We start from the raw sequence: 24,906 nt of genomic DNA, 5'->3' as shown, positions 1-24,906 counted from the left end.
CACCTTCATGCTCAAATTTATACACGTGTGTTCTCGTGCATACACACACACACACACACACACACACACACACACACACACACACACACACACACACGGGGAAAAAAAAAAGAGCTGGGTGCCCTGGTAAATTGGGAGGCAGAGGCAGACTTGCCAAAGTTTGAGGCCAGATTTTCGTGTCTCTGCTACTCACTTTGTTGGCAAAAAAAAATAGAGTTGAGATTTCTTTTTGTTTTAGTGTGTGCACGAGAGAGAATATTAAGAATATTATGTTTGTAATCCAGGCCTGCAGATTGCTACCAGCCACATGCCTTAGTGTTTGGAAATAAAAGGGTTTTTAGCCCGTCGTTAGAAGTAGACATCAAAGAGCTCTCTCTGCCCTGCTTCTTATCTTTTCTTTTCAGAACCATCAGCACAAGGAAATCATTGGCTACAATAAGGATTTGTGGAAACATATTCACTAAAATACAGAAAGAGATGTCAAGCCTTTTCTCTGAATGGTGCTGGAATCTGAGTTTGTATGCAGTGGTTTCAGGCTTCATTAGTGACAGGCTTATTTCAAACATCTTTCCATATGAGATGCAAAGGCCCGAGACAGATCTGAGTCTCAAGGCCAGTCACATTTCCCCCTTGTTATCAGTACTATCCTTCAGAAAATACTGATTAAAAACGAAGGCCGCTCTCACTTCCCAGTCCTTAGCTGGCTTGCCTCATGGCACACCATGTCGCCGCTGAGCTGGGCCTTCACTCCAGAAAACACACTTCCTTTCTGGGTGGAAATTATGCGTATTTTGTTTGACCTTCAGAAACTTGTGGCCTTACTGTAGGACATGAGCCAAAGTTTGTCCTGGCAAGGCCGGGCTGCCGGGGGTGGGGGGCGTGGGGGGGTGGGGGGGCTCGTCTCCACGGGGACCGCTCTATAGAGCAGGAGAAGCAGTGGGAGCAGGGGGCTGAGGTAATTCAGGCTTTCCAGTCCTTTCCAGTCTGAAAAGCAAGGGGTGGTTTAAGATGGGCCGCATTTTCAATCCCTGCTCCCTCCCCCTGCCCCAGAGTTCCTGTTTGTCTGACCCCTTGAGGACTCTGCCAAGGTTAGAGTGTTCTTTGCCGCTGACCTTGCTAGGGAGAGGGCACTGCATCTCGTTTGTCACGGAGCTGACCCCTGCAATCCTCCTCTAAAGTCTGTCAGACACAGATCTCGGAATACAGACCACATGCCTTTTGAGCAGTACATTTTTCTGGATTCTTGTAAAAATATTTTTAGCTGAGGATGTAGCTTAGGCTTGATCTTGCCATGCATATGTGCAAGGTCTTGGGTGCTGGTGGGAGACATAGCTTGGTCCATAAAGTACCTGCTACTTAAGCATGAGTACTCATGCTCAGTCTCAAGTTCAGTTCCCGGAATCCATATAGAAAGTCAGACATGATGGTGCATGCTTCTTATCCCAGTGCTGGGAGACACATGCTGGGTTCCTGGGGCTCACTGGCCTGCCAGCCTAGCCTCATGACCAGCCCCAGGTCCCAACGAGACACCGTGAATCAAAAAAACAAAAGACCAAAAAACATAACAAAATCACACACACATGTGTACACACACACCATACATGTACTTACACACATACAACATATACATGCATACACGTGCACACACATACAACATACACACATACACATGCATACACATGTATACATGCATATACAACATACACATGCATATACATGCACGCACATACGCATACACCATACATACACATGCACACACATATACATGTACACACATACACATGTACACACATACACATGCATATACATGCACGCACATACGCATACACCATACATACACATGCACACACATATACATGTACACACATACACATGTACACACATACACATGCACACACATACACACATACAACATACACATGCATACACATATCACACATGTACACACACATACAACATACACACACATGCACACACATGCACACACATACACATGTGCACACATACACCGTGGTTTGATCGCCAACACTGTCATGGCCTCTTCCCTCCAGCCCTCAGGTAATTCTGCAGAGGCAGGAGCGCGGGGTGGTGTTAAACGTCCTTACTGTAAAGCACATGTGCTAGAGTAGGGTAGGGTCTGAGGCCCTCACCTGGACCAGTGTCTCATGACTCAACCACAGCTTGGTTGTTGCGTCTGTAGCTGTGGAGATGGAGATGCTGAAGTACTTGGGGACTAGAGAAATCACACGTGGCAACATTAAGATTTTTCCTTTAATAAGAATAGCCACCGGGCGGTGGTGGCACACGCCTTTAATCCCAGCACTCGGGAGGCAGAGCCAGGCGGATCTCTGTGAGTTCAAGGCCAGCCTGGGCTACCAAGTGAGTTCCAGAAAAGGCGCAAAGCTACACAGAGAAACCCTGTCTCAAAAAACCAAAAAAAAAAAAAAAAAAAAAAAAAAAATAGCCATTAGATGAGAGTAATTAAAAATCATTTCATATAGTCAAGCCTTCAGGTGAAGTAGGGGTCATACTTATATAAGTAGATATAAAAGAATATGGATGATGACATTAATATCTCATGTCACCTTTGATGTGCTTGAGCCTTACCGTGTGAGTCCCCAGTTTCATCTGAACCCAGTGAGTGGGAACCGCATTCTCTCATGATTTTCAGGACGTAAGGTTGGAAAGGCTCCACAAAATACTCCGACAGGGTCAGTGGTAAGGTGAACATCTGCCAATCCAGGACGATTCTGGAAGGACTCTGACCCATGGTGTCCCAGCCACCTTGGTTGGCTGCTGGTTGTCTGTGTTTTCTGTCTGCTGTTAGCCACAAAGGAGGACTCTTAAGAATAGGTATGAAAAATATGCCGTATGGTGTCTGTGCATCCCAACGTTATACCCATCCTCAGTGAGACGGCAGGACCAGTAAGAATCTGTGGGGGTGGTGAACCCCAGGATCCATGTAAATGCTGTAATTTCTGCACCCAGAACACAGAAATGGGATCCCTGGGGCAAGCTGACTAGTCTGGTCAGCTGTGGTGGTAAGCTCTGGGCTCAAATGAGAGAACCCATGTCTTAGGGTTTCTGTTGCTGTGCAGAGACACCACGACCACAGCAACTCTCGTAAGGAAAACATTTAACTGGGCTGGCTTACAGTTTCAGAGGTTTAGTCCGTTATCATCATGGTGGGGAGCATGACAGCATGCAGGCAGACGTGGTGCTGGCTACATCTTGACCGGAGGGTAACAGAAAGTGGAATGAAGCACTGAGTGTGACTTGGGCGTGTAGGAGACCTCAAAGCCCACCCCCACAGTGACACACTTCTTCCAACAAGGCCACACCCGCTAGTGCCACTCCCTAGGAGCTTACAGGGGCCAATTACATTCAAACTACCATACCTTGCCTCAGTGAACACGGTGAATAGCAAGCAAGGAAGACGCCCCTTGTCAACCTGGCCTCCACATTCATGTGCCCCACACATGTGAACACACATATACATATGTACATACAACACATGTGTACACATATGCATATTCAGCACACACATACACACACAGGAAAGAAAGTTTGCCGCTGACAAAGCAGAACTGGTAAGTGTAGGGAAAATAAGAAAAACGAGTAGAAAGAAAGATGCGTGTTTTGATAATCTTTGTCCAATGTTTTTTCAAAGACCAGCCTCAGATTTCAAGTATTATCCAGATGTAGTCTTTGGCCTCTCCTGTTTTCTGATAGGAATTCAGCCTTGGGTTGAACTTGGACACAGGCTGTTTTCTCTTCCTTTTAATTACATGGTGGCTGATCTGCTGTTGTCCGTTTGTTCTATTTTCTCCTCCTGTCCCCCGTTGCTGCTTTCTTCATGAGCTGCTGTTTATTCTGGAATGCTGGACACCCACATTTAGAGTTAGGGTTTATGTGCTTCCGTCTTAACCAGGAATGGGGACAATATGATCTGATGTTTTCATCTACAAGTTCCAGTAGACCCAGAGGGGTTCAAATCCACAGCTATGTGCTCAGAATTCCAACTTGGAAAGCCCTGGCTCACTGGTAATTAATAGCCTCGCTCGCTCTTCGAGGTTCATTCTGTGAAGGCTTTCCCACCCTGTCTTCGTCGGCTTCTTCCTTACTCGTTTAAGAGGAGTCGTTTCTTGTTAGTTAGCATCAGGCTATGTGCCATTAAACTCCAGACTGTTCTCTGGTTTTGTTTTGTTTTTAGTGCTGGAATCAAACCAGAGCCTCATACATGTTAGATAGGTGCTTTATGCTCAATCCCAAAGTTCAGATTTCCTACTGAGCAAGTCTGACTCATTAATCTCTTACAGATATCTTCCTCTTAAATTTATAGGATTCTTTGATGCCCAGAACTTTAGTTCATTTTGGCAAGACAGGCAGTATTTGCTCCAAGGTGAAACTCAAGTAAAGGAAACAAAAGTCAGGTGGGCAGCTTGGGAGTGGTGGGTCTGAGCCCGAGTCCTCAGACTCCCACGTGCAGGGTCTCCCACTTTGTTCTTACTGTAGATTGTCGTCTTCCCTTTTGGAGAGTGGGATAGTGTGGAAGGGTAAATGACATACTTTTCTATTGCTTTTTCATGTTAGTATTATAGTTTTGTTTGTGTACAACTTCTTTCCACCTTAGTTTTGAGAAAATTTTAAGTCCACAATCTTATTGTTTAGATGACCTCCCTAGGATAGCAAAGACAAGTATTACTCTTATTTTATAAAGAAAATACAGGGATGGGGATGTAGCTTAGTTGGTATAATGCCTGCCTAGCATGCATGAAGCCCTGAGTTCAATCCCCAACACCACATAGATTGTGCCTATCACCCTATTACAGGCAAAACGACCTGTTTTTCACTTGCTCATGGTATAGTTCTTAGGGCCTGGTGGGTGCTGGAAAACAACTCTGGGTAGGAGTCGTTGATGTGGAGGAGGTGGTGACAGTAGATGGCTGTGTTGTCGACCTCTCTGTGTGCCTGTTTCCTGTGCTGACTTACTCATTCCAATGCATTTAGATAGAAAAATAAATATAATTCTGTTTTGGCTGCTAATACATTTTTTAGTGGTTTTTGGAATTTCTCACTTATTGTCTTTAATATTCCAAAGTTTTATTATGACTTATTTTGACTGTACAATAATAGAAGAGAAGCTCTTTTTGGGGCCGTAGAGATGGCTCAACAGTTAAGAGCACTTGCCACCCTTGCAGAAGACTTGGGTTCAGTTCCTATCTACAACCCCCTGTAACTCCAGTTCCGGGGATTCTGACTCCCTCTTCTGGCCTCTGTGGGTACTGCATGCATGTGATGCACATACATGCATGGAGACAAACATGCATGCACATAATGAAAGAATAAAATTAAAGAGTACCCTCCCTGCCTTTGAAGACTGCAGGAAGTAATCTGGGGAACTGTGTCTTTGAAGCACATACATAATAATTTTCTCTAAGTGTTAACTTGTTTCTTAGTTATGAGCAGGGCATGTCCAGTGTTCTGGATGAGAGAAGGTAAAATGCCAGGAGTTAAAAGAGCATAGTTAATTTTTCCTTTCTTTGCTCAAATGCGTAGTTTTACCATAAACTACTGAAAGTTTCCTGCTCTGGCTTGATAAAAAAAGATACACTTCCATTTATTGTTTCTATGTAACGTCCTGTGTCTTTTATAGTAGAGAGGATGGAAATCTAGAATAAATTACATGTTATCTTTGGAAGCAGTGAGACTCTTTATTTCAGGAAGGAGCTTGAAAAATGGCCTTCTCAAGTCTGCCTGTGTGTGTAGGTGTGCATAGCACCTTTCCTGAGTCTGCCTGTGTGTGTAGGTGTGCACAGCACCTTTCCTGAGTCTGCCTGTGTGTGTGGGTGTGCACAGCACCTTTCCTGAGTCTGCTTGTGTGTGTGGGTGTGCACAGCACCTTTCCTGAGTCTGCTTGTGTGTGTGGGTGTGCACAGCACCTTTCCTGAGTCTGCCTGTGTGTGTAGGTGTGCACAGCACCTTTCCTGAGTCTGCCTGTGTGTGTAGGTGTGCACAGCACCTTTTCTGAGTCTGCCTGTGTGTGTAGGTGTGCACAGCACCTTTCCTAAGTCTGCCTGTGTGTGTAGGTGTGTATAGCACCTTTCCTTATGGAATGGTTTGCAGAGGGTGAAGTCATACCCCTGCTCCTCTCGTGACTTGGAAGACTTGGGAATCCTACACTGTAATTTGGTTTTGGGAAGTTACAGTGGCATTGCACCAGAGAAGTGTTTTTGAATGGCATATCTGTGTTTCCTTTGTGAAATGGCACTCTGCAGCCTGTAGCCCTTCCTGGGATACTCTGCACGTGACGGCCATTTGTATAGAAGGGTCTGCTGGCTGAAGGATCTCTTCTGCATGATGGTGCTGGCACTGATTTGTGTGAAGGCAGGAAGGAGCAGTGAATCCAGATTCCTTGGAGCAGCTGCAGGGGAATAATTTGCACATGGCTAAAGTTGCAGCTAATCTGACCCATCAGTTACTCCTGTCGAGATAGAATACCTGATAAAAGCAACTTGAGGAAGGGGAGTTTATTCGGGTTCACTGTTCAGGAGGATGGTTCTTCATGCAACAGGGGTGTGAGGTCAGCTGGGCACAGTGTATTTGATGTCCAGAAGTGGAGAGATGGATGCTGGTACTCAGCTCACTTTCTCCTTGTATTCAATCTAGGATTCCATCCCACAGAATGGTGGCATCCACAGATGGGTGAGGCCTTAACCCAGGCCCACCTGAGATCACCTTAACCTAGGATCTCCCTCACAGACTCCTCTATTTTCTAGGTCATTCTAGATCCTGTCAAGTTGATAAGCAATGCTGACCCTCACATCTGGGAGGCGTAGGGTCAGTATCCTCTTTATCCCACCAAGGGACTTGGGGAAGGAAACCATGAGAAACTGGATAGGGCAGCCACACGGACGTTATCAGACCCATTTATCCATTTAGGTTGAAGGTCTCTGAGCAATAGGAACTTTAATGGGCTCTAAGTACCATCTTGTTGTGGACTGAATTCCCAACCAGTCCACCCTTACTACGTGAGTTCACTCTCTTTGACTTTCTATTCAGACTCGGTGAGGGTGGACCTGGGGTCCTTAATATTGTCTAATACTATTATACGGTGCCAGTTTTAAAGATGTTTGTTGCATCATGAAAGAACCCATAATGTTCTAGTGAGTTAGAAGGAAAGCAGATGCCAAAGACCCACAGGGGCCATTGTGTAGACAGGGCAGGGCTCCCTACCATCTGGCCCTTGCTAGGGTAAATGACCAGAGCTGAGTGTGAGTAAGTATAAAGATGAAAAGGGATGAGCTTGAGCTCGATCCAGACTTAGAAAACCCAACATGGGGCCACTCCAGTGAAGGTAAAAACTGAAGTATCCAGTCCAGCTGACTGGATGACTCAGAGGGTTAATTAAAGCTACCCAAACTGTGCAAGCCTGATGACCACATTTGATTTCTGGAACCCATAGTAAGTGGAAACTACTCCTGAAAGTTGTCCTCTGATCTCCACATGTGTGCAGTGATATGTACACACACACACACACACACACACACACACACACACACACACACACAGCAAATAAAAATTATAAAACAAGGGGCTGGAGAGATGGTTCAGTGGTTTATAGGACCCACACTTGGTTCTCAGCAACCCATGGTTCCGCACAAACACCTGTAACTCCAATTCCGGGGGGGGGGGGGGGGGGGGGGTCCGATGCCCTCTACTGGCCTGCTTGGGCACTGCACACGTGTGGTGCACATAGAGGCATGCAGGCAAGCACTCATACACATAAAACAAAAATAAACACATATTTTTAAAAAAGTAACATGCCAACCTTTAATAAACTATAGTTAGTGTTTGTAATGATAGTCTTAAATTAATTCAGAAAAAAATGCAAATAAGTGATTTTTCAGTATGTATTTAAGATGGCCAGAAAGTAATTATGCCATTGGTATGTGTTTGGTAATTTTCCATTTAAAAAATTACCAAAGTTGCTTTAGTAAAATTCAGTTTTGCAGGGTGTGGGATTTGCTTACGTGGAATGTCTCATAAGCAGTGAGTTTTGAGTAAGTGAGACATTACTGTGTGGGAGTGTGATGGGCAATACCGAGAGGAGGAATTGAAAATTATTTCAAATACGGATATCACCTTAGTGCCATGTTCTGTTCAAATCTTGCAAACAAAGCCCTCGTGTTGTAGGATTTGGTGTGCAAAGCATTTTTGTTTTCTGGTTGGACCATTTGGAAGTCTGTGTGTGAGTCAAGGTGAGTTCCCGCCTCCACTCAGAGAAGCTACTTGATCCAGAGTGGAAAAACACTGAAGGAAAACTCCCCCCCCCCCCAATAACACCCACAGATTTTAGAAAAACAGAAATTGCCTTGACTAATGTGACACACGTAAAAATAAATCCAAAAGAACAGCTCCAGCACTGACTCGGCATGCCACCACTCCTGAAAGGGTGCTTTGTCTCTGCAGGTGTGTGCGAGCAGCATGTTACCGAGGGTGGTGTGGCCACGAGCATGCTCAGTAGCGACTCTGTGGGACAGGTATCAGATTTATCTCACCCTTAAGTTTGGGGGAATCTTTATTAAAGCACAGAACAGTGATTTCTGTAAAATGACTCCTGAAGCCACTGGTCCTTCACAGTGTGGCTATAAGGTGCCTTAGATTCAAATCTCAGAAAAATATTTTCCTGGCCTAAGAACTTATTTGTTTCCTTCTTATGAGATCCATGTAAGTATCACATTTTCAAGTAATGTTGGTTAAAAGTTCAGTGATAGGTTTGACTTCTTTAGATAGGTTCTTAGTAAGATTTCTATTTTCGCCAGCATGACTTTTAATTGATTGTTAGCTGGAGTGGACTTTCTGGTCATTTTTGTTGTTGTTATTGTTATTGTTATGAGTCCTCTAATTTCTTTTATAGGAGTAAGAACACGAATAATAAAAGAACATATATAATGGCATGACATTTTAGTTAAATCAGACTGGAGGCCCTACGTAGACCAATGTTGATACGTGACCTGGCAGATGATGTCTGAGAAACAGGGTGGGCTTGGAAGGGTCTTGAGCCGCCGTGTGTTTTCCTCCCCCCTCCCCCCCCATATTGCCTTGTGTCACTTACTGTCCGCTCTGCACACAGTGAGACACAAAACTTCCCAGTGCAGGGTAGGCCCGCCACTGTGCCACGCCCCAGGTTCTGTGTCTGATTCTTGCCTGTTCTCACGTCCTTTCCCTATTTATCAGACACCAGTTAGATTTAAAAAGAGAACGGCAAGAGTCGAGGACAGTAGTAACTCAACCCCAGTGCCGGGGTGGGTGGGGGGAGAAAGTCAGCTTTGTGATTGCCGTGGGTGTAGGTCAGGGTCTGCTGGTGAACGGATCTGTCACCACACAGTGACCAGAGCAGCTCTGTACCCCTTGAAGTCTCAGTTCACCACTGAGCGCTGCCTTGGTAAGGACTGAGTTGCAAATGTTATTACATGGATAACTGGAGGGCGATATTATACCTTGAGAGCAATTAAACATTTTTGTCTTATCAAATGTTTATTTTCTTTCAGTCATTTTATATTCCAGACTCAAGGCGGGAGGGGAAAATTAAATGAACTTGTTTTTCTCTCTTTTGGACTTATCTTAAATTTTTATATATTATTAGTGTGCGTGTGTGGGTGTGGGGGGAGGGGTAGACACGTGTAATGGTGAACGGCAACTTGCAGGAGTTGGTTCTCTCTTCCACTGTGTGTGCCAGGATTGAACTCAGGTCACCAGGCAACCTCTGACTTCCTGACATCTCTCCGGCCCAGAGAATCTGTCCCTTGGAATCATCCTCTACGCCTTCAGGTTTTTCTTGGTCTCTGTGCTAAGCCATGTGGGCAATGCCATCGTTAAGTTCTTGCCCCATAAATGGGCATTGCAGGCTGTGTCCTCTCCCACCTCAGCTTCCCTTAGGCTAAGTCAGAAGAGCAAGAACATATGCACCCTCCTGTAAATGGAAAATGGGCCAAAGCTTGGCCAGAGTCCTCAGGAGGTGTGGGCTGGGCCTGCTGTTCCTTACTCCCAGAATGCACTCAGAGAACAGGAAATTTCACTCTAACTTTGTGTGGTTTAATTTGAAGTCTTCCCACTGTAATTCTTAGAAATACTTTGGGGCAGTGATAGCTGGGGAGGGGCAAAGGGATTCTTTTTTTTTTTTTTTTTTTTTTTTGGTTTTTCGAGACAGGGTTTCTCTGTGTAGCTTTGCGCCTTTCCTGGAGCTCACTTGGTAGCCCAGGCTGGCCTCGAACTCACAGAGATCCGCCTGGCTCTGCCTCCCGAGTGCTGGGATTAAAGGCGTGCGCCACCAACGCCCGGCAAGGGATTCTTATCTTAGACATTTTACTAAGCATTCTAAGAGGCCACCGAGAGAACATTTATCAATCGGGGGAAATTCTTCTCATTCATTCATTTCTCCTTCCCAGGGGAATTTATGTCACTTGAAATTTTTCAAGTGTTTTTACATATAGTGCCTCATTTTAGCCATAGGTCAAGCCTGTAAGGGAATGTGGGAAGCTTACCAGGTCATAGCTGGAGGCTGGAGCCCAGTGGCCGAGGACTTGCCTAGCAGATGTTAAGTTTAGGATTTTATCCCTAGTACAGCACAAACATAACATAACAACCCCCCACCTAGAGATCCAACGTCAAACGCCCAAGAAGTCGGACTTGGCACCAACTCCGAGGCCCCATACCCTGGAGCCCAGCTTCTCTAATGCAGTGCTTACCATGCATCTATTTTCTGCTCTACTGCAGTGCTTACCATGCATCTATTTTCTGCTCTACTGCAGTGCTTACCATGCATCTATTTTCTGCTCTACTGTATTGCTTACCATGCGTCTATTTTCTGCCCTACCGTGGAGCTACACCTCTAAATCCCTAGGGGCTTCTCTTGATGTTAGTAGCCACGTTAGTGGAACACGACCCTCTGCTCCCTCTTCCTCCTAGATCCCTCTGTGGACACTTGTGCCGAGTAGACTCTTGCTTAGGTAGAAGAGCCGTACAGCTTTGATAGCTCGACAATTTCCCAACTCTGAGAACTCAGGTTCCCAGTGAAGCTCTGCCCTTTGTTTCCTTCTGAACATTTCAAAGCACAGTTTGAACACAGGAAATTCTTCAACATGGTTGCACCCGCGATTTCAACACAACAGTATACAAATATGCGCTGGCTCCCAGCCCAGCACAGTGGCATTCGACTCCTTGGAAGAGGGTTGGTATTGTCAAGAGGAGGCTAGGGTTCTGATACTCATGTGGAGGGTGCAAGGAACCCTGGGAAGCTGAGCCAAAGACGTGGGCTCTCTTCCACTGAGAAATCCATATTTCAGGTTTAAGACTCTATCAGAATTCCTTATCAGAAATAAACTTCAGATTCTAACTAAGTCTTATTGTCGAAAACTCAAGTGGGAACTATGGCCGAGGCCCCTTCAAGAGTTTAATGGCCGTTCGCTTCCCAGCTCCATCCCCAAGGGGCCTTAGAGCCAATGAATTGTAATTTAAGATGGTACAAACATTAGCTCAGTGTACTGGCCAGAGGCTCTGGAGCCCAGGGCCTTCCAGGTGTTTCTTCTCTTTGAGCTTTGTTTCTGCACCATATCCTGGTATTTGCGGCATTCCTTCTTCCAGAGCTCAGTAAGAGCCAGGCTGTTGTGTTGGCTGAGAAAACATCCCGGGTGCCCCTTTCTCACCGATTCTGGCCTCCTTCCCCAGTGGGTAGAAGGGGTTTTCTGCTCAGGGATAGAGTAGGTCTTACAGTGCCCAGTCCCACAGTCTGTGGGAGTTTGTCCCTCTTTGGAGTTGACAGCATTGCAGAATTCTCCGGGGTGCAGTAACACAAACTCTTATTAGCCAATGGTGTCGTGGCAATAAAAAACCTCCCCACTGCAATGTCCTGGTCCCAGGCTATAATGTTACCCTTAATTCCCACTGCATCTTTACCGCTTTTATTACAGCTGAACACACGTTTCTCATTAGTACCCTGGGTGATATGGGGAATCAGAATACTGGAAATTATGTGGAATAGGTACCAGATGTTTGTGTCAGTTTGCTAGTCATTAGGCTTTAAGATGTTTGCAGATCACATTGAGTAGACGTGAAAACCACTTTCCATACTCTTCCCTCTTGATTCGCTGTTATGTGAGGTATAACAGCAATGGTTTCTTTGGGAGGCAGGTAGATTAAATGTAGTATGTGCAGCAAACATCTGTTCCCAAAAGCTTCATCTGCATTCTCTCAAGCCTGGGTACTGGCTTTCAGCCAGCATGGACATGGGGGTTCTGTAACTCAGGCTGGAATTCTGGGTGTAGCTAAACCTATAACGAAGGGGCGAGTCTACTTGCGTTTTTTCTTTGTGAATAGATTTAGATAATGATGTTACAGTCAGATCTTAATGTGGTTTCCCATGTGTCCAGATAATCAATCGTTAATTGAAAAGACAAGAAGAGAGCTGGTCACACGAGAAATGAGCTGGTGGCCCCTTCCTCAGTGAGGGCACAGAGTCTTTTAAGTTAGCTGGGGACTCTAAGTGTGAGCTGAGCAGTTTTGTTTTTATTGATTTTTATCATTTTATCTTAGGAGAGGTGAATGCATGTTTGTGCTTGGTTTGTGTGTCTGTTGACCGAGTTCTCAGTGATGACCCGTGAAGAAGAGGTGGGTGGTATGCTGTCGTGGCAGAGGCTGGACCAGAGCCTGAGGAAACTGCCTTCCTCAGTCCCCTGCTGCCATTGGCTGGTGGAGTGTGACTTTCGGCCAGAAAAGCATCCTCACTGTGTCCAGTTCCAATACTCTGGAATCAGAATTTTAGCTACAGTGTCTCAGTTGGGTTCCAAGGATGAGACACAACACACGTATGATGTGTGGCCCAGAGCTGGGACACGCTAGCCCTCCATAGGAGAGCTTGTCGTGGGACCTGTCACACAAGGTGGACCCAGCCCTGAGCACAACACTGTGGCTCACAGCGTCGCTCTGAGGGATGTTGCTCTGTGAAGGAGGCTGATTTGGTGACAGTCTTGTCAGTGTGACTGTGGTGTCCACTGTGATGCATGGAACTGAGCCAACCTCAGGGCAGGAGAGAAGAGGTCCGTTCAAACAGGGCATGGTGTCCAATAAGATTTGAGGAGGCCAGACTTCCTAAAGAGCCAACAGAGCAGGATCAACTCAGCTTATATGTGGAGACCACAGGAAATTTAGATATTTGGGGGGCAGGGCAGGAGAGATAACTCAGGGCAGAGTGCTTAGCAGATGCCTAGCACGAACAGAAATGTCCAGTTGGGAAGGCACAAGCGTGGAACGACCCCAGAGGGGGATCTCTCAATGCATTGCTGCCAGGCTTGGCATCTTGCAACAATTTACTTACAGTGGAAGAAATAAGATCAATTCCACTCACTTGTAAGAGTTTCTTTGGGGATTCGGTTAAAGCATCCATAACACGATTCTAACTATGAAATGTTAGGGGTTGTGGAATGACCTGTTTGCTTGTTTGTTTGTTTGTTTATCTGAGGCACTCTTGTGTTATAGCCAAGGCTGGTCTGGGACTTACTGTGTAGTCACAGATTACCTTGACTTGCTGGTCCTCCTGCCTCTGTTTCCTGAGTGCAAGGATTGCAGGTGTGAGCCACAAATGTTTGGGACTGAACCCAAAGTTTATGTGCAAGCATTCTACTAAGACAAGTCCCAGGCTTCATCCTGCTTCTTTATTTTAGTAGTGCATGTGTCCATGAATGCGGAGAATAGCAATCTGTGTCCATGTTGCCCCTCAAGATGATGAAGCAGCCTTTGCTCCTGCTCATTGGTCTCTGATTACAGATCATATAGGGAGAGGAGAACTATGGGTTTCTAGCTGTGGCCATAAAAGAAACCTCTGCTTGTGAAGAAGCTCCACAGCTCAGTGTACCACAGATCTTCAGAGTGTGTCTGCCTGGTGGCTGGAGGTATTGCATCCCTGTCAGGGTGGCTAGAAAAGAAACCCTCACTGTGCCTCCTGAGACACATGTGTTGGGACCCCAGGAGTCTTTCCAGATGGAGGCTGCTCTGAATGTACCGAGGCCCTGCAGTGTGTGGGCAAGCTGAAGGGACCTCTAACACTGTGTATCGCATCTGCATTCCCGTCAACAGGAAGGAGGAAAAGACAGAGGACACATCGCCTTCCTTTTGTAAGGACTCTTCTTGGAAGAAGCTAGGCATAAAGCCATTGATTACTGCTCAGAAGTTGGTCACCTGGCCAATGGGGCTGGCACAGGCAGGCTTCATCTGGGGATGATCATGTGCCCAACAGAGAAAGAACAGTTGATGTTGAGAGGTTGCTAGTAGGCGGGTGCCTGAGCCAGAATGGCTAAAACATAGTAAGCAGGTGGTGGGGGATGAGGCTGGGCTGTGAGGCCAGGCCAGGTCTGGGTGGGCTTTGTAAGCATTGGGGTGGTTTGGGGTTTCACCTGGAGAGTGAGAATTCAGAAAGTCCTTTTAGAAAGGACACCACCACATTTATGGTTTTGAAATCTTTATTTTCTTTTCATCCTCTCTCTGCATTTTGGTTTAACCCCGGGTACATACTGTGCTCAGCACACATACCCAGCTATTTCTCTATGGTGAATTCTTGGAGTAAAGTCATTGGGTCAGAGGAAAATGCTTTTGATCTCTCACCCAGTCTGTGGTTTCTGGAGGTGGCCCCAATGCTTATAGTTTTTATAAGCATCCCCTCCCTCTCGATATTTTTTAAAAAGAAACATTTCAACATAAAAAGATGTTGAAACTGTGTTTGCTGCACATCCAGATTCCACAATTAACATTCTGCAGTAGTTGCTTTACCAGATTTATGCATGTCTGTCCATCAAGACATCTTCATTTTGGATGCATTTCATAAGTTACAAACCTCAGGACACTTTACCACCTACGCCTCTGCTGGGTTTTGTTTGTTTGTTTTTGTTTGTTTTATTCCAGAAGACTGTGTGGGCACAGCTCAGTCTTGCTCCTCAGACTGCTGTCTGCCAGAGGCAGGTCCTCCTCTGAGGCCTCGGGTGACCTTAGAATAGACATAACACATGGGTTGAGCCATCTTCTTTTTGTTTAAGGTGAGAGGATACCACCTCCTTAGGCCAGCAGAGTGGATAAACAGGGATGATTTCATTATTATATTTACTATATCTGTCTGACAGTATATTGAGCTGCTGGAGACTTTATTTTATAGAACGTACAAATTTGCCGGCTTTATTCTTGTGTGTATGTGAACGTGTGCACGCGGAGGCGACAGGCCGGCACCGGGCATCTTCTTTGCTCTCCACCTTGTTATGCTTTGAGTCAGAGTCTCTCACTGGACCTGGAGCTCGCTGCTGGGCTGGGCTGGCTGCCCAGTGAGCTCTGAGGGTCCGCTTGTCTCGCCTCCCCCTAGCTGTGGTTACTTGCTACCATGTGAGGCTTTTATGTGGGTGCTGGGGGTCGGGATCCAGGTCTCACTCTCAGGGCAGACACTTAAGCAACCCAGCCATCTCCCCAGCCTTCATGTACTTTGTGGTGGCGGCAAATAATTTCTCACACACACACATTATTTGTACTTTGTTTGATTTTAGTGTATGCTTAGTCATATGCTATGGGTTTCTTTATTTTTTTTCCCCCAAACATGTAGGTAAATACATATATTGAGCCACTGAAAAAATTCTGCCGGGTCAAGAACATGCTGTACTATGCCGGGCAACTTTCTGTTACTGTAGCAAAATACCTGAGGTAACCAAGGGGAAGGAAGGTTTGCTTTTGATGCACCGTTTCAGGGCTTTCCACCCACGCTTGCTCACCTCTAGCATTTGGATCTGTAAGGGCATGTCATGGTGGGAGCATGCGGTGGAGGGAAAAGAAGAGGAGGAAGGGACTGGAAGTCCAGAACCCGCTTCGCGGGCCTCCTAAAATGTGGTCACCACTCCATAGTTCGGGAGACAGCCACGTTGCCAGAACCTAAGCCTTGAGAGCCCATTTGCGATCCAGAATACGGCACTGAGCATGTGTAGACAAGGACTGCAGGGCGACCTTAGAAAGGGCAGTTGTCCGGCTGCGTGGTCCATAGACCATGTGTGTCTTCCACTTGACCTTGGGCTGGAGCTGTACCCAGTCAGCTCTTCCTGGGAGAATATGAGGAGTGATGATGGCCTTGGAGAGGAAAAGCCCGCCGAGCAGATCGCAGGCCCCTTAGTAGATGTGTTTTGTATTTAATTTGTGATCATTGTAAATTCATGGCAGGAGTCTCTGAAACCAACCTGGTTCCCAAGCACAGTAGCTATTATGTGTCATCTAAGTCCCCAGAATCGGGGAGCGGACTTTCTCTGAGGCTCACCCGGGGGTCCTTCCCCTGCCGTTGCTGTCCCAGCCCTCCCTTTACCACCTCCTGCCTCCTCCGACGCAGCTGGGCGCCGTCCAGCAAGAGTGGCAGTGATTCTTTGAAAAGGCACATACTTCATTTCAAACCAGATTGCTGTTATCAACCTAGATGATTTCTGTGAGTCCTGAAATAGACTTGGCCTAGTAGGTGGGGTGCCTGTTTCTTACAGCATCGGGGTCCAGCAGGGCCTGGTCCAGAATTTCAAATGGCATTTGAGACTGAGTCTGCAGTTCTAAAGAATGTGTTTGTTATTTAGGAGCCAGGAGGAATTCACCGGAATGCGCCCAGGACTTTGATCTGGGTCCCCTTAGAAAAGGTTGAAGCTTGGTGGTGCCCTGTGTTCACAGCCCCGGGGTCTCATCGGAGTGGGGTCAGTGATGTATATGTGAGGGTGAAGAGTTCTAGGTCCCCTCTCTCTGCCTTCTGAAGAGTCTTGGGGACACACCGACAAATACAGATTAAATAGAAGAGAAAGAATACGAATTCATTGCGAAAGAGGAAAATTCACAGGAATGTGATAAGTCAAAATACCAGAAACATCTGCTCCATTTTGGAGGGAGGTGGGTTGCGGGTATGGGAAATCTGAGGGTTTGAAAATGATTTTTAGGAGAACACAGTGGGCTTGGAGAACATGGGTGGCAGAGGACAGATACGCAGGGATGACAAAGACTTGCAAATGATCCTCTCTGGATCACAGGAGACGCGGGTGTGGGAAGGTGTCCAGGCGTGTCTGCACACTGTGTCCTCTCGGCCTGCCTTGAGCTCAGTCAGTGGAAGCCCTGGGGCGTGACCAGAGGTGATGGTTTGCTTTTTGGGGTCCAGACTTTAAAGGGACACAAAAGCCTCCTCAGGCATTCGCTGCTCTCTGAATTCCTTTCATTTAAAACAGCTAACATGCCAAGACAGTGTATTTTGAGGTGACAGCTCCTGGGCCCTCTTGGTATCTCATTTCCTTCTCCCAGATGTCTTCAGTATGGGGTGGAGATGAGGAGGAGTGGAATTGTAGCTCACATCACTGCAGCAACCCACTTCTCATTAGTTCTTGGGGCTAATTAGTTCTTGGCAAGGGGTAGAGGAGAGAGGGAGGGGGAATGATGGAGGGGGAAGGGAGAAAGGGAGGGAGAGAGAGAATATGAATGAATATAAGAATATGAATTTCCAGGCCAGGCACTATAGTGGAATCCTGAGAGCCTAGTGATGAATACGGAAAATCATAGCCATCAGGAGGTTAACGGGTGCATTGTTGACTGGCTGTGGCAGGTGTATACACCTGTAGCCACTGTGGTAAGGGAAGCAGAGGAGGTGGGCAAATAAATTATGGGAGGATGAAGAGGTGGGGGGCAGAGGAGTACCTCCTTCAGCTTGGGGGCCCTTCTTGTGGGGGTGGAGTTAGAGTTGGAGTTTGGGTGACTGAGACAAGCTTGAGTAAAGACAGATGTGGAGTTGAGAATCTTCACGCTGCGTCTGGTGCCTTTCAAGCACGTTGGTGTTGCTGGAGGCGGGAGTGAGATGGGAAGGTTGACAGGAGGCTAGACCAAGCAAAGCCTGGTTGTGTGCCCTGTTGAGGGGCTCCGGCTTTGTTTGGCAGTTCTCGGAGGTCAAGGCATGACTGCAGAGGGCGGGTATCCGCCTGTGGAACAACTGAGGTCAGAAGGACCTCCTTGCTATCGAGCTGGCTTGGAGAGCCTGGGGGTGCAGCCTTCTTAATTGTGGGAGGCAGTTGGGAAGTAGAGGTGGAGAGGAGTGGATGGTGTAGAATCAAACGCTTGGTTGGCTAGAGGAATGGAAAATGAGGAAGCAGGGGCCAAATATGACCAGAGTTCTACTTTTCCTGTTAAGGGAAGGTTTTCCTGACCTCTGCCCTAAACATTACAGGTCTGGCTCCAAATTCCTCTTCTTACACATTTTGTTTTGTATCATTCTTAAATTTGTTTTATTTTCCCTAATAAAGGAAAACTCTTAAAAGGTATCAGACTGTTTGGGGAGTGTGTGTACAATTTTAGATGTTTAATTTTATTTATGTATGGTATCATTGGACTTTAAATAATTTATTCCAGCTGTCTCATGTTTTCTTCCAAGAGAGGAAATAAAAACACAAATATCGAATGGGACGTATTCTTCCCAAAAGGATACAATGACGACCTGTGAGCCTAAAGAGAATTTAGAAATCAAACACATATCAAAATTATGCAAAAAAAATGTGAAAGATTGGGACTTCAGATGAAGACACTAGCTTTTTAATCTTTGAGGTGTGAGAACAACTTGGTTGTAAAGGTTCAGCCGTGTTTGCAGTGACTCTGTCGCCCAAAGTGTCTCTGCTCTTGCTGCACATCTCATGTCTGTGATTCCGTCCACAGGTCCAGAGCCCAGCACCTGGTGTGAACAGTCGCCCATCGGTGCCTCTCATCCTGTCCAGGCCTTGATGGAGAGCTTCACTGTTCTGTCTGGCTGTGCCAGCAGGGGCACAACTGGGCTGCCCCAGGAAGTTCACATCCTAAACCTCCGCATTGCAGACCAGGGGGCAGCCCAGCCACAGAGGGAGGTAAGTGTGGGTGTTGCTGTCTACGTCCGAGACCGGACATCAGAGAATACCTCTGAGATAGAATCTTCCCTTCCATCTTGGTTCTGGGGATCAGAACTCACGTCATCTGCCTTGTAAGGAAAGCACTTCTACCTGCTGGGCCATCTTGTCAACCCCATTCACCTAGGACTTTAAATTGTCTTCTCTTCTTTTCACATGACACTCCTTTCTTCCTGCTTTGCTGTGTCTTATGAACATATTTCTTCTGAAAGATGAGTGGGGGAAAAACCCTAGAACAAAGGTCAGTACCCTGAGGGCAGTTCCTTACTGCAGTTGTGGTATCTTATCCAAGATGGCGGTCTTGGTGGCCATGGAGAAGATCATGGGACAAGCTCATGATTATTCAGTGTTTACTCTGGGCTCAGCACTTGTTGAAAACAGTACTCCATGGGCTTCCTTCATTATGTCCATTTTACAGGTCAGGATACAGGGGTGAGGACATGAATTTCAGAGTCAAATGACCCATTCTTCCCTGTGACTCAGCAAATGCTTAGATCATGGATTAATGGTCTCCTTGTAACTTTTAAGAGGATGGACTTCCCCACACGATAGCACACAGTTGACATTCTTTCTGTTTTTTAGTTTATGTGTCTGCAGTGTTATCAGGCAAGGTTAGCTCTCTAAGGAAAAGGCATCCACAGTAACACTCCTAACGATGGTGGAGTTTAGGAAGACAACTGGAAAATGGGAATTTTCTTCCTGCTTTCTCGTGGTCAGAAAAGTGAATTTCCACAGCCACTTGTCTCTCTGCTGCAGGCATCTCCTTGCCTTTGGGGTCTGTGGGGTAGGGGGGCACGTAAATCCACTAGGAAAAGCAGGGCTGACTTCATCTGTGAGAGTGGGCAGTGCTGGCTCGTTTCAGAGTCAGGGCATCTAACCCTTTCCAGCTCCACTGGAAATTATTGTCAGTCCTCTTGGTGGCTTGCCATTGTGGCTGCAGCACATTTTTCAGGTCAGATTTCGTTATCCCAGTAATGTGTCTTTAATTCTCAACGTATGTGGGAGAGTTTGTGGTGGGAGGGAAGTTGGGGGGGGGGGGAGGAAATACAGCCCCTGTGGGGCGTTGCTGACTCCAGCAATTCCTCAGCATTGCAATTACTCATTTTATATACGCTTCTCTCAGAGGGACTGGGGAGGAAAAAGAAAGTCCGGGCTGTTGCAGGAACGTCAACAACCAAACATTCTTAGTGTTAAATTGTGCGGTACTGCTGTGGACTCTTTGACGAGATTGCCACAGCAAAAGCAAAAAAGACTTCAGGGAGGGACATTCCAGTCATGGCAGTACCAAGGACGTGTGGCTAGCTAGGGGCCTGGCGTGGTCAGGGAGAGGGCTTCGGCAGGGCAGCCCCAACCCTGTACTGCCGCCTTGTCTGTGCAGTCAGGGTATGTGTGCTCTGCGGCCCAAGATTTAAAGGCATTTCTGCCACTAGACTTCTGAGGGAAAATGCATTATTGCCTTCTTTGGAGACCTTTAAGGGTTAGGTGGCTGTAATTCAAGGCTGCTTGCAGACATGATATTAGGACCTTGGACACACCATCCTTCTCTTCAGAGTTGTCATACAGTAGACCTCGGAGTCTTTGACGTGTGTACACAAGGGTGTTGAGGATGACACCAGGCAGAGGAGGAAGGAGTTTGTGGATTGGCAAGATAGGGCAGAGAAGTGTTAAGCTCTCCTCCCCCCGTTCATGGGTGGCTGGAAACACATTCCTGCCTGTGCTAACGGTTCTGGAACAGGTTACCCAGTCCATGCATTAGCAATTCTACTCTGGGAGACACACGCAGTCCAAGTGCCTACAAGAGTTTCCAGTGCTACTTTAACACTTTAAACTTAGAAATACCTTGGATGGCCATCATCTGATGAACGGGTGAGTTACAGGTGGTGTATCCACACAGCGGGGGGGTTCTTAGACAATAAAGAAGGCACAGCGTTACGGACGCAGCCACAGTGCAGATGAAACCTAAAGCATTATGCTGATAAGATAGACACACAACTATGTGTTGTATAATCACTTTTGAATGAAGTGTACAGAATACACAAATAGAGGGGGCAAAAATTTAAATGAGTGTTTGCTTAGGGTTAGACAGGAAAGGTTGACTCCTGTCGTTAGTGGGGGCTTAGGGATGGAGGATAAAAATATTCTAAAATTAAATTGTGGTGATGGTTACACAGCCCAGCGACTATACTAAAAATTGTTGAATTATAATTTAAGTTTGGTGGTATATGAATTCTCTCTCTCTCTCTTAAGTCTTTCCCCAGTGTTCTAATTAGCTAATAAAGTCAACTTTGGCCAATTCCACCCCCCTCTTTTCTTAAGGATCAAAATTGCTTCATCTTTCAATCTAAACTCTTTTTTTTTTTTTTTTGTTATTCCCACTGGATAACTTGATTTTTGTAGCTATGGCGTGGTAATAGCAGTCCTGTTTGGATGGTATATGTAGAATGATGGGAGGTAGACTTTGCACAGTCTATACCAAATATTTAAGTCAAGTTCTTAAAAAAAAAAAAAAAAAAAAAAAGGAATACTTTTGCTTACAAACTAGTCAAAGAATTACCACACCGCCCCAAGCCCATCTGAGCGTGTCTGGCTATCTACAGCAGTTCTTCCCTGATGTCATCTTGAGCATGGGGGGATCATGAAACCAACCCTGTTTGTCCTGTTTATTGGGGTGCAGGATCAGCACCGGGCTGCAACAGACCAGTCCTTCTCTAACATTGACTGAGCCCCTTCTTCCTGGATGTCATTACTGAGCTTCATCTGAGGCAAGGTTTCCTATTTTCCTCAGCAGAGGAGGTGACGAGAGTCTCTGTCCCTGGAAGTGGTCACCAGCAGGTTGACAGGATTCGAGGAAAGGGTTATTCCCAGGTTGGGTAAGCAGTCGCTTGGGCCTGAGGGGAACAGGCTTGCCACAGCCTGTCAGGATCTCCTGTTCCCAGTATGGCTCTCCCACTGCCTCTCTGCTGGCCTGAGACTGGGGAAGCTAGATCTAGAATTAGGGTTTTTTCATCTGGGACCACACCTCTCATATGTAATCACAGGCTTTGGGGAATAGCAGCCCAGAAAGGAAGTGAACAGGAAACTGGCCAAAGACCTCTGAGTACAGAGGGGAGATGAGGCCAAAGGCCCCGAGATAGTAGATTATTTATTCATTGAATATGTGTTACCACTTTCTTTGCTTTGATAAAAAACATTATTATTATCATCATTACATCCTCCTCCTCATCTCTATGTGGGCTGGGGTGAGGGGGGCGGGGAGGCACATTACATCCTCCTCCTCATCTCTATGTGGGCTGGGGTGAGGGGGGAGGCGCATTCCTGGAAGCCTGTTCCCACCTTCCCTCCTCACAAGGGTTCAAACTCAGGCCTTCAAGCATTTTTACCCTCAGAGCCATCTTGCTGGCTACACCTGGTACCTGTTGACTGAAGGAAAACACCCCTCTCCCGGCTGTGAAGCCAGGAGATTGGTGCCTCAGGGCACTTCCTGACTGTGAGCAGGTCCCAGCACCCTCCGAGGCTGGCCCCAGAAAAGGGGGTTCATTAGCTGTTGGAAGGGTGACAGTTTGTTTCCCATCTTTTTCTTCATGGTCTGTTTCCTGGGGTGGTGTCTTTCCCCACCCATCTCCTTGTATCTATTAGGAAAAGCTGCCTCGGGTCAGCCTTCTGCACTACACACACACACACACACACACACACACACGGATAGTAATTTACGTTTGTTCTCATGTTGGAGAGACTTTTCTCTTTGGGGGTGGGGGAGGGGTGGGGGTTGAAATCCTTCCTCCTCCTGGAGTGCTGTGACTGTACGTGTGTACTGCCACATTCTGTGTATGTGGTGCTGGGACTTGAGCCCGGGGCCTCCTGGATTCTCCGCAGGCACCCTTGACTCAGCCCGCAGAGGACTGTCACCGGGTGTGCCAGGGCCTGGCCGCAGGGCTGCTGTGGGAAAGGGACCAGGTTTAATAACTCCACCTGCCAGAAAGCCCATAACCCCTCAGAATTTGATCTATTTGCTTCTCGGCCTCATTCCAAAAGAGGATTAGGGGTGAGCTGCCAACAACAGAGACACAACTCTGTAAGCAGAGTGCAGTTTATCGGCCGTGTGCACTCATGTGCTTGCTGTGTCTGAGTCTGAAATGTGGCTCCTGGCTCCTTGGCAGTCACGCCAGAGGGCTGTGTGTGGCTCTCAGCTGTTCACCCGGTATACCTTCCCTTTATGTAAACTGCGCCTTCCCTGGCTCTTCCTTGGGGCCAGAAAGACCAGGGTAAGAACAGGAGAAGGAAGGAAAGACCCTGAAATGTTCTGCTGACCTTTTAACAGCCCCTTGTCCCCAGATAAGGTAACAGCAGCTCTGATGGTCCAGGTCACAGTGGCCACCCCTTTGCCAGGCACTCATAGGTAGCCCCGGGCAGCCTGAAAGGGAGGCTCGGCTGTCTGTTTTAGTGGAAGGAGACATCTGGGCTTTGGGAAGGACATGCAACCAGCGGGTGGGTGGGCTTGCTGCCTCTGAGCAGTGTCCGGCCGCCCTCCAGCTCTCTACCCATTTGAGATGACCTCTCTTATTTGAACTCTCACTTTATCCCAGGCCAAGAAAGCCCTGTCAGTTATCAGGGGAGGTGGCTCTCCCAGGGAGGGTTCAGGTTTGTGCACAAGCTTGTCCCAGGAGGTTCCTGTTCTTGGGTCTTTATCATTTGCTGTTTTAATTCCCTCAGGGCTCTGCAGTCTATCCTCTGTGTGGCTGGGCCTCTTCTCTGTGTAGTTTAGGATTAGCATAGCAAATGCCAGCAATTATAAAACACAGGGCTCAGCCTCAGGAGCCATGCTGAGCTCCCGGGGAACACCCTGGCTTTGGTTGCCTCAGTCAAGCGTCCCTAGAAGCTTCCTGTGGCTTTCCCCAGAGTCACTAGATGCCACCTGGGGGCTGGTGCTTCTCCTCACTACCCCCGCTGTGGGGAAGCTGGCGAATTAAGAGACTCCAACTCTGCTTTACATCTCTTGGAGAGCTCCATGTGACCACCTGCTTGCTGCCTGAATGTCTGTCCCCCTCCTTATTCACCTGTCTGTCAGCATCTGATCTTTCCTTCTGATTCTGTGATAGTAACACATGAACAACTTTTTTCTTTTCCTCCCTTAACCCTTTAGAAGTCAGCCACAGCGATACTTGGAGAGGGAGGACAGGGTATGTGTCTTGGACCCATCTCAGAAAAGAACAGATATGCCACTTCAGGGCTGGATGTTTGGAAAACACAAGAGAGCAGAACAGCACCATCAAACTGCTGCATTTCTTCCCTACGGGAGCGTGTTTGCGCTGAGGCTAATCACGAATGTCTTCCCAATGTGAGTCCTGTGTGTTTATAAAAGGAAACAAGCCCTCAACCCCGAGGGGTTATCTGCGTCCATGGCATCTTATGTGCAGCCTACACAGCAGTTTCCATAAGCTAGTATGGCATTCGGCTCCTCACACATAGACACTGGTGAAACTTGGTTTCTTTCTTTAAAAACAAAACAAACAAAACAAACAACAACAACAAAAAAACTACTGTGTTTGTTTCAGTGCTGTGGATGAAACCCAGAGCCTCCTAAATGCTAGGCCTGCGCCTACCACTCAGCTACCTTCCCACACCCTTTCTTCTTAAAAGAATGACACCAATTTATCGATTGATTGATATTCTGGGGTGTGTGTGTGTGTGCGTGCGTGCTCCCGTTTATGCCATATTGAGTGTGTGCGGAGGTCACACAAGAGGACAACTTGTGGGAGTCAGCTCTCTCCTTCGCCGTGTGCATTCTGGGATCGAACGCGGGTCGAAGGCTTGGCTGCCAGTGTTTGCCCCGAGCTGTCTCTCTGGCCTTGACATTCAGTTTCTAAACCGAGTGTCATCTGTGCATAAGCACTGCCCGCTCTTAGGAGAGGATAGTCACGGGAGTCACCCCAGGGTAGCATGGCGG

General features: G+C 47.0%; 1 protein-coding gene across 1 annotated transcript in view; it reads left to right on the top strand.

Annotated features, from left to right (window-relative positions):
- Positions 1-24,906, top strand: part of Tgfbr3 (transforming growth factor beta receptor 3) — a 184,029-nt gene that overhangs the window by 52,438 nt on the left and 106,685 nt on the right. The window contains exon 3 of the mRNA XM_006985830.4: positions 18,739-18,923. Within this exon, the coding sequence (XP_006985892.2) occupies positions 18,739-18,923 (185 nt within the window). The remainder of the gene's footprint in view (positions 1-18,738; positions 18,924-24,906) is intronic.

This window comes from Peromyscus maniculatus, chromosome 10 (genome assembly GCF_049852395.1).
Source record: "Peromyscus maniculatus bairdii isolate BWxNUB_F1_BW_parent chromosome 10, HU_Pman_BW_mat_3.1, whole genome shotgun sequence".
In the NCBI taxonomy this organism is placed as follows: Eukaryota; Metazoa; Chordata; class Mammalia; order Rodentia; family Cricetidae; genus Peromyscus; species Peromyscus maniculatus.
Note: the sequence above shows the minus strand (reverse complement) of the source record. Positions and strands in the feature narration are given on the sequence as shown.